Raw genomic sequence first — 14,231 nt, 5'->3', positions numbered from 1 at the left:
TCCGTCAGCTTCTTTCGGGCAAACCCCATACCAAAAATAGTGCCGACAAGTCATTACCATTTCCAATCAACTAAAAAGAAATTGTGAGAAGTTAGAAGACGTGACTATCAAGGAAAAGGTTCTTCGATCGTTAGATTCAAAATTTGATAGTATCACAACCATTATCGAAGAGACGAATGACTTACAAGCCATGACGATAGAGCAACTTCTGGGTTCATTGCAAGCCCATGAAGAAAAGAAGAAAAATGAATGAAGAGATTGTCAACAACTTCTCAAGACGAATCTCCAATCAACTCAGAAAGATGAAAGCTTCAACAACATTAGAAGCCAACTTGGAAGAGGTAATGGACAAGGACGAGGTCATGCTAGCAAGCAAGGATGGAGTACCAACAATAACTATGATAAAAGAGAAAGATATACAAGAGGACGTGATCGAAGGCGCTCAAACTTGAGTTATGATAAATTTCAAATTAAGTGTTATAATTGTAATAAGTTCGGGCATTATGCAAATGAATGTAGAGCACTTAGGTACAAAGTTAATGAAAGAGTCAACTGCATAGAAGAAAAAAGAGAAGAAGATGACACTCTACTTCTAGCATATAAAGACAATGAAAGAGGTGAAGATAGTACATGGTACCTGGACACCGGTGCAAGCAACCATATGTGTGAGAGACGAAGCATGTTTGTATAGTTTAAAGAATCAGTAAGCGACAATGTGTCTTTGGAGATGAGTTCAAGATAAAGGTGAAATGCAAATGTAACATTCTCATCTGTCAGAAAAATGAGAAGTATCAATTTATTTCTAATGTTTACTTTGTGTCGAATATGAAGAGCAACATCTTGAGTTTATGGCAACTTGGCAACTCTTGGAGAAACTTGAATGAAAATACTCTCTTCTTAAGAGACAATATTGGTAACTCGATTGCTAAGGAGCCAATGTCTAAAAATAGAATGTTCTCACTCAAAATTCAAAATGATATTGTCAAATGTCTGAAGACCTGTTATAAAGATGCTTCTTGTTTCTGACATCTTTGATTTGGGCATCTCAACTTCGGAGAACTCGATTTGCCTTTAAAAAAAGATTGTGGGAGGTTTACCTTGCATCAACCACCCTGATCAATTATGTGAATGATGTTTACTCGGAAAGCACTTTAGGAGATGCTTTCCAAGGGAGTCAAGTTCAAGAGCCCAAAAGTCTCTTGAGTTCATACATATAGATGTCTATGGTCCAATCAAGCCAAGCTCACTCGGTAAGAGCAACTATTTTCTTCTCTTCATAAATGATTTTTCACGAAAAACATGGGTGTATTTCTTAAAATAAAAATCAGAGGTTTTTGGAATATTCAAGAAGTTTAAGGCAGTTGTAGAGAAAGAGAGAGGTCTTAAGATCAATGATCTGATCGAGGAGGAGAATTCACTTCAAAAGAATTTCAAGAATTCTATGAAGCCAACGGAATACGTCGAATTCTAACTGTTCCAAGATCTCCCCAACAAAATGGAGTAACATAAATGAAGAATATAACCATCCTTAACATGACAAGGAGCATGTTCAAAAGCAAGAGATTGTCGAAGAAGTTTTGGGCAAAAGCGGTTGCATGTGCTGTTTATTTGGCTAACCGATCACCAACAAGAAGTGTGTTGAGAAAGACACCACAAGAAGCATGGAATGGAAGGAAGCCCGACATCTCTCATCTACGAGTTTTTGGATGCATAACTCGTGTACACATACCCGATGATAAAAGAAGTAAGCTAGATGACAAGAGCGAGAAGTTTATTTTCATTACTTACGACAACAACTCGACAGACTACAAGTTATACAATCCAAATACAGGGAAGACAACCATCAATAGAGATGTCATATTCGATGAAGGAGGAGAATGAGATGGGGGACTACATGCTGAGGACTACAACTTTTTCCCATACTTTCAAGAAGAAGACGTAGAGCAGCCAAGGATCGAGCAAGCAAGAGAAGAGCCTACTACTCCATAAACAATATTGACTATGAGTTATCAAAACAACTCATCGTCATCAACTTCAAGAGAAAATTCAAGTGAAAGAGTACCACACTTCAGAAGATTAGAAGATCTTTATGATGTAACTATGAATGAAGATAATCCTACTATGTTTTGTCTCTTTGCCGACTGTGAACCCATGGACTTCCAAAAAGCCATACAAAGCAAAAAGTGGAAAGATGGAATAGATGAAAAAATCAAAGCAATCGAGAAGAATGATACATACGAGCTAGCTTCACTTTTTAAAAGGCATAAGACAATTGATATGAAGTAGGTGTACAAAGCAAAGAAAAATTCCAAAGGAGAAATTGAAAGATACAAGACAAGATTGGTAGCAAAAGTATGTGTGGTAGGTGTGGAATTATTAGAAAGGAGATACAAGTGGAATATGTGAAGTCTCAAGATCAAGTTACAGATATTTTTACCAAGTCACTCAAGAGTGAATAATTTATTAAAATGAGAAGTTAGCTTGGAGTCACAAAATTAAGTTTAAGAGGGGGTTTTGAAATATAAACTTGGTTTTATTTGTTTAAATAAAGCCTAAATTCTAGAAGCTTATTTTAGAAGTTATGGTAGATATGAAATTATTGCGTGGTAGGTGTAGTATGTGTGGTAGGTGTGGAATTATTGTGTGGTAGGCGTGGAATTATTTGTAACCATTGGATTGAAATTGTGGTGGCACAATCCTAACCGTTAATTTAGGAGGTTCCACTAGTATAAATAGGGGTGGTATCTTTGAGTTTGTATCAAGCCAAGTTAAGGTGATAAATAAGAGTGAAGCTTATTCCATAAGTTTTTAGCCTTTGTCATATCCAAAAAGCTTCTTCATTCCAACATAATCTCCTCTACCGACACTGTAGTGCAAACATAAGTTGAAAGCTAATTAAACACTTCACTGAGATTTAGGACTTGAATGGAAGATAGTTAAAACACTTGTAGTGATAGAGTTTACCATTAGTTTGATAAACAAAAAGATGTCTTCGAATCACCGAGGAATAGCCTTTGATGTATTAGAAGTAGAACCACTGGCAGCAAAAAGAAGCCAGGATGTAATAAGGAATATATATATATATATATATATATATATATACACCTGTGAAATCGCGAGAGAGAAAACCTTTGAAATCTCGAGGGAGGAACTTCCAAAGTCAGAGAATCGAATTTCATTATCTTACAAGCAAAAGATTTATGAGCTATTTTTATAGGGCTAGTAATAGTACAAATAATAGTCTTAGCATTTTGAGAAAAATAGTTTTCTTTTAAATTCTGAGTGCAAAGTTCAACCATAACTGATGTAAATAGAAAAATTTTAGTTATAAAAAATGATGCATATGATTAATGATAATATTGCTTAACTTTTCAAGCCCGATTCTTTTATGTATTGCATATATTAACAAATGTTTGAGCCTATGTCTGCTTAAGCCCTTTTACCCTTTTTGATAGATTTATAACAAGAAGATAAGTCCCCGGTATGTTTTGCAAGTCTGCATAGAATTTTTATATCATGTGACTAACATATTCTATAATATAAATTATAATACAATGCATATTACATAATTTATGGGTATATAAATAAGTATAAATTATTACTATTATCTTTCAGATTCTATATTATCCATTAGTTCCTCAAATGGAATGAAACTTTGTATGTATATTAGCATCATATTTAGGTTAAGAATGAGTTTGATTTTCAAAAAAGAAAAAAAGTTCTTAGCAACATCAACCATGCAAAATTAATTACTTGTGTAATCTTGATGTAAGAAAAAAATTCCTTACAAAATCTTACAATATTTGGTTAATTGCTATATCTTATAGAATAAATCACGATGAACAACTTGAATTTCATTTTACAGCCTTTACAATCAACATAGTAAATAATATTTTTAGTATGCACATGAAAAACTTGAAAAAATCAACTAGCAAAATTATTCCAAAAATATAGAAATTGAGAGTAAAAGTATTGCTTCTGGGTTTTCTATTGAAACTTTGTCCTTTAAAAGAATTAAATATACCTATAATGTATTCAATAATCAATTCCTCAAAAGCGCATATGGTTTAAAATAGTGATAAATTCCTTCACCTCTGCAAGTTGTAACAGAGCGTTCCAACATGTCAAATGAAACTTAATAATATATTATTTTCATCTTTTTTTTTCTCTTTTTTTATTTTTAAAGGAGTTGTCAGTTTATCTATCGTCGTGTACTTCCTCTTTTCAAATAAATCTCACTTTCAGATCATATGAATGACCAGAAGAAGAGAGAAACCAGAAAAGATAGACATACGACAAATATGACAAAAAAGAGAAAGAACATGGAGAGCCTACTTGCAATTAACCTCGCAAGAATAGGTCAAGCATGTCTGTCATAACAAGATAGGGCGGAAGAACCTTGGACCAGTATCTGCTAAGGAATACCTACGTAGACTACCCAAAACCAGATATTCAAGTGTATGTGTCTGTTATGGGGTCTAGAGTGCTCCCAAGGGGACGCAACCCACTTGGTTAATTACATCTTGGGGCTTACCCAAGAACACTCTTGATTAAAAAGAGTTTTTCTTACATAAGTAGCAACCTTGCATAGGACTATCAAAGGATGGTTAACTCGCGGGGGAATGCTTGGATGCTTTCAAAGCTCCCGTTAAGCTACGAGTTAGAGAGTGAGTCTATCACGGTCACTACGTCGGCAACAGACTCATCGACATACAAAGCCTGCAAAATAACTGAATCATCCTGACAAAGAATCCCGATATGTCAAAGCACATCTAGGTCATAAGAGCGGAGGAAAAATCGTCGTATCTCAAACTGGCGACAACTTATCGACAATCAGGCCATCAAGATAATGTCAACAATGCAAAAAGGAGAGATAGAGCTCAACAAAGGTATTCAAAGAAAGGGAGGAGTAGTTTCTAGAAGGTAGAGGTAGCCGAGTCAGGGTACCGCGGACCTGTCATCCCAAGCCACTAAGACTCTAAGTCTACCTGGTCATGAAGGTAATCAACCCAACACGTCCAGAGATCTCTGATCATTAATCTGTGAATTGTGTTGTCCACGGGGGACCTCGACAACCTGAAGGTTGGAGGAACGAAGATTTGTACTATGACTATTAGGTGGAGCTCCAAGAGTTGGGACTTATACCTGTCGAAATAGCGATGATGCCACTAAAAAAGAGAAGAAAAGAAGGTTCAGCTACAAAGCTGGAAACACTCCCAACAAAAGGACTTACACGCCGTCTGGGTTGGGGAGCCCTCTGATGAGATAGACACACCAGACAACCTCCTATTTAGAGCGATATGCTTGGCCGGTCGAACCCCAAGGGACATGCAAATATGAATACAATTGTTTAGAATGATCCTTAGATATTGTGGAGGCCTTATTATATGAATTGGGTGATATCCACGCTATGCAACTCATTTAAAATCTTGCCTGAAGGCTATGCAGGAAAGTAAAATACAGATTTCTAAAATTCTGAATCTTTTAATCCTAAATTTTAGTTTATCTTGAATCTTTTATTAGGATTTTTATATAGAAGAATTTACAATTTTAAGATCCTAGAGAGCCTCATTTTTAATTTTCGTGATATCCCAGATAAACCAGACACGCAACAAAAAGTAAAAGCACTCTAAATATAAAAGAGGCCAATGTCGCTAGGCCAACTACATATCCCAGGAAAAAAAAAAGGCGACCTGACTCAGCATATACATGACCGGTCCTAGATTTATACACGAGCTACTGCTCCTGATCCCCGCAATGTGGTTCATTGCGTTGTCCGCCTTGAAATCTGTGCCCGTACATTATTTCTATTACAAACTCAGCCTAGGGACTATCAAATACATTTGAAAGAGAAAATAAAGATTTGACTTACATGAAAACAATGTTAGTGGGAAAGTCAACTGACATGCAACGTATAATGAGTCGTGTTTTCTTAATCGAGGGAGTTAAATGACACCTTTAAGCAAAAAAGTTAGAATTCATTATGTGCTCTCACTTAATGATACGTGTGTGGGTGCATATATATAGACACAACTCCCTATAATAGAACATCTTAATATATTTCCATGCACATCAAGCACACGAACACACCAAAAAACACGAAAGTGATGCATTGCTAGCATAAACAAACCAATAGAGAATAATAGCCAGAGGCGTTAAAACAATTGATCGGATTTGCAATGTAGGATGTCGTGCTACAACCCCCTCTTTTGTAGGCTTTGACCTTCCTCTTGCCCAGGATCTAGTCCTCTCATGAGATGTGTAGGACTCTATTTATAGAGTCCATATTGCATAAAATGAGGGATTTCAAACCACTCTTGATCAGACGAGTCTGAAGAGATCCCCTTGATCGAAAGGTGTTTGATAGACATTTGACTGTCTTTAAGATATTAGAATTTAACAATCTTAGGCTCGTTGGTTTTTTTCTCTCCAAGATGCTCGATTTGACTATAAGCATGTCATATTCGACATCCGTTTGACCTTCTAATTATAACGTAGTAATTATTGCGGGTCTTAAGCAAGACTAATACAGAGCCTTAATTATAGTCGACAGTGAAATGCTATGCCGCTCAGAAGAATCCCATGTAGCTGGCTATATATTAATTTTCAATATCGTAACTATTATCATAATAATCATCATTATAAATTATGTTGCACTATTTTCTAAATTTTGTTGAAGTTTCTACATTTTAGTTATCTATGTGAACTGATTTAAATACCCATTATTAATTTGAATCGAATATATGAATTTTGTCTAAACAATTTTTAAATAAAAAAAAATGTTCTCAATAACAATATTAAAATATAAATGTAACTAAAAGGTGAAAATATGGAAATAAAAACTCGAAATAAATTAAATTAAATTAAAAAAAATCCATCCAATTATGTATTTGCATATCTAATATCCCAACACTCACATTTACTAACATATTATTCTAATCATTACAACTCATTGTCAGGCCGCCAACTGAAGTTAGTTATTAGATGCTGCTATTCCAAATGGCTGTGATTTGTTTGTACGGGAGCAAAGAGAGAGCAGAAGCCAGAATTTTGTTTTTGTCGGCGTGATGATTCAGTTGACAGTCTGCTTGATGATGATTTTTAATAGCGTTGGTAGCTCTGACTTATAGTCAAATGGCTACTAGGTAAAAGAGGCGTTTACATACCCACATAATTCTGCTATATTAACACATATCTAGTACATAAACATGCATATTTACATAGAAAAAAAAGCCACTATCATAATCATTTAAAAATTAAAATAATATATTTTTATATATAAGTAAAACAAACTGTGGCACGCAACATGGCCCAGGCATTACAAAGACTTCAAAGCAAAAAACATATATATACAAAACAGCCTTTTGATCTTTCTAAAATGAAGACTTGCACCATAGCAGCTGATTTCAAGGCTTAATGCATGATTAAAATAACCAATTTTATTTGCCAATAAAGGATAACCAAAAACAGAAACTAATGATAAAAAACTAGAGTAACAGGCAACTAAAGCCTGGGAATAAGCTAAATGGCACAGCCTTTTGCTGCAAAGGTATCAGATTTCCAAGTTTCTTCACCATGATCCTAATGCTGGAGTAGATGTAAGGTGTGAGTGCTGTGGAAACATGCAGTGTTGCTGCCATTGAAGGAAGCTTCCAGCTCCAGCACCGGTGTCTACAACTTGCCCATGATCGCCATCAATCTCCATTGATTCACCATCTTCCATGGCCTCTTCTATTGTCCCACTTTCAGAAGTTGAAACTTCAAGCACGGGGTCAGAAAACTGAGAGGGAATCCAGGGAATAACAGCTAAGCTATTAGTAGAAGATGATGATTGCTGTTCCCCAACAACGTCTTCCTCAACCAAGTTCGCACAACCAGACCAGAAAACAGGATCTGCAAATCATTAATCCACATTTATCAAGACTGGATAATTTTTGGTAATTCAATGTTAATTCTTCTTCGAGTTACACGAATGGAAGTATTGTTTAAGCTAATTTAAGGGTATAATAAACCAGGAGAATAAGCTAGGCTTTGAAGCTTTTTAAGTGCTTAATATTACCAATAGTTTTTTTGGAGCCATTCTGATTCCTATGTTAAGGTGTTGTTGAAGAGCAAATCTCATTGGAGCCATCGTCTAATTACCAAACTTGGAAGACGCCAAGCGTTCATAGCATAAATGAATATATTGCTTTACAAAAGGAATGAACTTTAGCATTCTTATTTGTATCTAAATTTTCATTCATAATTGCAATAGTATGGTATCCACCTATTGCCTCGAAAGAAACATATCCACATTATCATTGTGAGGAATATGATTGCAGCTTTACAATAGAGGCACCCAGTACAACATATGAAGCGGAACATTCTAAGTTATAAATTTGAAGAACTTCTCAGAATTTAAAACTGGTTAATGAATGCTAACAATCTTTCTCCTACTGAAGATAGAATACACATATTGAAAGAATGATGATAAAATTCAAAAAAAAAAAAAAATATGATAAGGCTTTATAATAAGATTTTCATATACTTACTCTTAAGTCCACTTATAAGCTCCGTATCCACCTTCAATGAACTACCAAAATGGGAATGGTGCGGCTTAAATAAAACAAGTGCTCTCTCTTCGTTTACTGGCGCCATATCGGGCACTGTATCATCCATGACCCTTTTTAACAGCTCGTGTTCAAGTACTGGGCCTCCAATTGGACACCACTCTTCCATTATTGGATGTAATTCAGCATCCTGAATCACAAAAACAAACAATTTAAATAATCAACTTAAAATTTTCTTGATGAAAGAAGTTCACCAGATGCAAGTAATTTAGATTGGTGCAGAGCTAGCAATTGTAACAAATGTATAAGTTATATTTAATTTTATTCATTTTTTTGTTAGGTAGGACTCGTGAAACAAAGCTCAGGATATTGGAATCCTAGCATAGTTGTTAGTTGCTTCGAAATGCAAGCCCTATTGTTGTCAAGAAATGTAAGAAATGCTCGTGAATTTAAAGATTTACTTAGACCGCCTAATCTGCTCTATTTCACAGCAATTTTAATCCAATTCCATAACTGTTTTCAAACAAAACTGATCAGAATCATAGTTTGAATGAGTTTGATTCAGTTTTTTTATGAACCTACTGATCCCAATATTAAAAATTTTTGTTTTTCTAATTTTAATCAGATGGTTTGAAATAAACAAATTTACATTAAAAATAGAATATAATTATCATCTCCCAAAATTATGATTTATAATCATATGCTAAATATTTAAGTTCATTGTCTTTATTATAAATATTGTATATTGAATATGATAAAAATACCATCCTTGCCTTATTATTAAATCATTTAAATCCTATTAAAATAATTTTGATATTTATTACATCAAGTTGTTGAACCGAAGTTAAACCATTAAATCTTAATCATCTCCTATCCAATCAATGTTGATCCAGTTATTAAAAACTTGAAAAAAGTGTACCTTGTTTCTCTTATATTTTTATATTCATGCACTGACATGGTCACCCATATTGCTTCATATTGTGATTATTGTCATTAACCCTAGTTGACTTCAATGATCTTTGACTCATTTAAAATTTCTATTAAAATTGTCTGTTGAATTTTCTTAAATCAGAACAACAACATCTATTTCAAAAAGCATAACCAACTCTATCCTCTCGGGGTGTTGTAGTTCTCATGAATTTGTCATAAAAAACTGATATGATATGATTGGTTCTTATATTAAGTTACTAAGTGAAGCTGGCCTTCAAATTAATGTTAATGAAAATATTGTACTTTTATAAATAAAATCTATTTTGAGACATTGAGGATAAAATAAATAAATAAAACAAAACCTCTCTCCTAGCCAAAGTTTTATTCTCCTACTACTAATTTCTAGAGCTGATGGCATCCACGAATTGTCATCTATGTGTATTCTCTTCTCTGATTCTCTCCTACCCAACCATTGGAATTGCTGGCATCCTCAAATTGACAATTATCAAGATACACGAAAACATGATCATATCAATGGAATTAATTTATAAACTAACTTCTTTTATTAACTTAATACATTAACTGATCATATGACAATATCATTTCAGAGTGCCTCAATTTTATTTTTCCAATAAACTAAAATTGATTCATAAACGCTTACTTAACGGATAATCCAACAACCTCCATTACTTTAAAATGCGCCCTTTGTTTATTTGAAGAGCAGCGTTAATACATTTCTAGAAGGTAAGAAAATCACTACAAATAAGGGTAACGGCTAGAAAACTTGGACACATTTAAGATTTTTTTTTTTTCGAAATAAAAAAAAGGTTTAAAAATAGGGGGTTTTGAAAATAGAACACAAGAACTGCTTTCTAATCTTCAGAAGAAAAAATTTCTCCTCAATAAAGTAAGAAACAGAGAATGAAGACAATTATAGAAGATGCCACCGATAAAATAAAAACCAAGCTTGTAGATGCGCAAAACAAGATCAGATTAGTTCTGCAGAGGAAACATAATATTACGGGGAAATACCGAGTAAAATTTATAAATCCACTACATCACACAAGCAAGCGATATAAATTAATCAAGTGCACGAGCTAATATAAATTATGATAACATTCAAGATCCGAAAAGTAACAACAATTCAATTTGAACTTCCGCCGATCAAGCTCTCTTTTGTGAAAATTCTCAACTCCATATCTCCTAAAAGCCCTATTTCAACGGGATCAACAATAAAAAGAATAAAATAAAATAAAACTGAACCAATCAGGATATAAAAAATAGTTTATAATGTTAAAACCAACGAAACCCCATAAAAGATGTAAATATCGACAGAAAAAGTAAATAATCAACTCACCAGCCTCCTAATCTTCCTGGCCGGAGCGCAGGGCGGTAAATCAGAGAAATCTTGATATACCCCGTCGAAACCCTTCCTCTTCATCCTTTCCAGCACAAAATTCGCCATCTCGATCAAAACTACCTTGAACCTTGCTTGACTCCCTCACCTTTGTTTTCAATTAGGGTTTACTGAGGGCTGGAAGCAGAACAAAATAAAGGAAGCCAAAGATTTTTACCTGCTTATCAGATTTTTCTCGACCTTTCCAGAACTCCACTTTCCTTGTTTGTTTGAGATTTATATAGGAAAAAGCTTGTACAGAATTCCCGCGGGGCAGTGACAATATTGTCCAGATTACATAAATGCCCCAAATTTTTAAAGCTCTTGTCCCTTCGTAGCTTAAGCTATAGCCCTTTTATGGTAATTCTGGCTGCGAGAAGACGTGGTTACGTGGTGTGCAGATTTGTGGAAAACCCCGCGAGTGGTGGGGGGATGGGGATCCAGCAATTTCTCTCGGATATATAATTTTTCTTATTTTAAATGATAAATAAAAATTAAAGAATATAAGAACCAGGCGTTGCAGTTATAAGTAAAGGTCTGTTTGGAGCAGCTATAATTTATTGAATAATTTGTCTGTTTAAAAATAATCTGTCGATGATTTAAGAACAGAAGCTACTATAAATTTTCATTTTCTTGGAAAAATCAGACTGCAGTCAGAAGACTGCTAGTGGAAATACTGTTTTCAGTGTTTTGAAAACGCATAAGCTGTCAAAACGCAATTTACCCAAACAGACCAGATGCTGCGTTTTCAAAACACCGCCACACTAAATAAACTGTCCGAAACGAGCCCTAAGCCTATTTTGTTCGAATTAACTCACATTCGGCTTTATTTTGGGTTGCACTCTAGGTTATAAATTGTATTTATTCCATCACTTTTGACTTGAGAATAAAATTTTTATTTTAAAATATTCTCATCCCCACATCATAATGAAGAGCAAATGAAAATTAAGGGTATGTTTGGGGCCGGTGCAGCTTATTCAGCTTATCCAGTAAGCAGTTTATCCTGATGATCTGGCTAACGGTTTAGTTTGTGAGTTTCGATAATAGCTAATTCTGGATCAATGATCATTCTGCCCCTATTTTGTATAAATTGTTTAGTTGTTTGGTTTGTGCGTTTGAAAAATAACTTATTTGCAATTTTTTGTAGTTAAATGAACGATATGTCACGGAGAAGTTGTAATTTTTTCAACAAAAATGTAATGTATATATGTTAGATATTTTTTGAACCATTTAACCCCCTTCAGAATCATTCGGCACATACATACCCCAAAAAAAATACAACATAACATTATTTTATATGGAATGTGACAAGTTGTAAAATTAAAGTTCAAATGTTAAGACATGAAAATACAAAAGAGTTGAGTTACATTTATATCTCTCATATATTTCCGATCACATTAAAGAAGCACAGTTACATATACAAAAGTGAAATACACATTCACACACTAATATTGAGTATCATCACTAATATTGAAGTATCATGAGACAAAAAAAAAGAAAAAATAACATGTTAAAATTATAAGGAAAAAAATGATAATATTGACTTTAAAATGTAGAAGCATATCACGACGAATGTTGTAGGGTTCTGACATCCCAATATATTGAGAAAATCTGTCTGACTGGGATATCGTAGAAACGGAAGTACTCGAACCACAAACGGCGGTCTCAAGTTGATACCGTCGAACTCCAAGCAGCGATGTCCAGTTGGGATATCGTAGAAACTAATGTACTGTCGACCCATCTGAATAAATTGCAGTTCTGCGGCCTGTGTGACCCCGCATGCACCCATAGAATTGCCACTAGTAACTATGTGGCTGGCATGACGTGAGTAACAAGGATGGTAGCCCGCAATGACACATCACTTGTCCGGACTTCCTTGAATACTTGGAGCTCATTGTCCTGCAATTATTAGAAAAATAGTAGATCAGTCAATTCCACACAACTTAAATTTTTAGTTTGTTTTTGCATTTAGTACTGCTTACATCGAGGGAAGGGTGGGAGCATATTAGACAAAGTATAAGTATAAATGATAATTAATTGCAGAGTTCGTATGAGTGCAATTATTACCGCTAACTTCTCAGTCCATCATTTCTCTGAAGCATCCACAATATGCTTGACAGGATCCCAACTCAATTCCGTCGATCTTTGTTTAAGTTCCTTCCAAACCTTGCACTCTTTTTTTAGCTGATCTGACTTGTTCTTGAATTTCAATCTATCGTAATCTCGTCCTGTCAATTCGTTAAACTTATTGGAAATATTCAGTCACATTTCTTTATTAAAGTAGGCAGTGGGTCTATTTCCAAGTTCAATATCCTTAATACAGAGATTACAAAAAATGATGGTCACTTCCTAATCCCACATTGCTGATGTAGTCACTTCTTTGTTTTTAGTCATAATGAGACTAATAAAAAATATGAATCAAATAATGCACTCATATTGATAGTAAAATAAAACATCAATAGAAAGAATAACATAGCCTTAGATAACAAAGAAGTCATGTAATGAAATTCTCTCAAATTGAAGTACAAAACTTTTAAAATATAATTAATTTGAAAGAATGTTATATACTTTAGTGAATATCAATTCCTTTGTTATGTAATTTAAATTCATCTATACAACATACAATTATAGCGTTCATATTCATCTATTCAACTACATCCCCCCTTTGAGATTGCACCAACTTTAAGCTAAAGAGAGTTATATTACACGAGGCAAATGAACATGTTAAAGTATTATAACATAGTTTCAAAAGGTTTAACTTCAGTGCGGGTATAATATTTAAAAATTTACTTAATTGTAGTAATCATCCTCATCATGTATGAGTGTAATAACACCAAAAAAATATCCATGTCATCACATTATATGATTTCTAGATGTATAAATGATAACTTTACAGAGAGCAGAATTTTGATCCCTTCAAAGAAGAAGAATCAGCCGAGGAGTTAGCAAGAAAAATAACGGATTTCAACTGATAAATCCTCAAAATAACATCATTAGAGTGTTGTTCTCCACATCTAATATCAATGAACTAACCCTGGAGAAGGGGCTTCGTGCATCATTCCGTTTAGAAAGAGAGGAATATACTTGAAACCTTCCGTCTAGAAAGATTCAGGAAAGAAGGGAAAAAAGAAAGGAAGCCTAGAAATACCCTGGATCCGAGCATCCTAGAAGAGGAAAATATCAAGAAGAAATTTAGATTACTAACTGATCTGAGCGTTTGAGAGGAAAAGGCAAGTAGACACCAAGGTGGAAGCGAACGAAGGGGTCGGATGATTCGCTAGGCCAGAGCTCTACGAGCGAGTGAGTAAGCCGACGAGCACATGAGGAATCGAATTAGTAGGGTTTATTTTGTCTTT

The 14,231-nt window shown here is 34.3% G+C and overlaps 1 protein-coding gene across 2 annotated transcripts; it reads right to left on the bottom strand.

The window, feature by feature from the left end:
- Nucleotides 1-7,421: 7,421 nt before the first annotated feature.
- Nucleotides 7,422-11,153, bottom strand: LOC110023446. 2 transcript variants are annotated; one of them, XM_020722868.1, is made up of 4 exons: nt 11,054-11,153; nt 10,837-10,984; nt 8,532-8,739; nt 7,422-7,893 (listed from the first exon to the last, which is right to left on the bottom strand). In XM_020722868.1, the coding sequence occupies exons 2-4, from the start codon at nt 10,942-10,944 to the stop codon at nt 7,571-7,573; spliced, it is 639 nt and encodes a 212-aa protein (XP_020578527.1). In that variant the 5' UTR covers nt 10,945-10,984; nt 11,054-11,153; the 3' UTR covers nt 7,422-7,570. The 2 variants fall into 2 exon arrangements, with proteins under 2 accessions (XP_020578527.1, XP_020578526.1); XM_020722867.1 differs by having other exon boundaries at nt 10,837-11,135.
- Nucleotides 11,154-14,231: the final 3,078 nt, after the last annotated feature.

Source organism: Phalaenopsis equestris, unplaced genomic scaffold (assembly GCF_001263595.1).
Source record: "Phalaenopsis equestris unplaced genomic scaffold, ASM126359v1 Scaffold000224, whole genome shotgun sequence".
NCBI lineage: Eukaryota > Viridiplantae > Streptophyta > Magnoliopsida > Asparagales > Orchidaceae > Phalaenopsis > Phalaenopsis equestris.
This window is presented reverse-complemented; position numbering and strand designations above follow the sequence as displayed.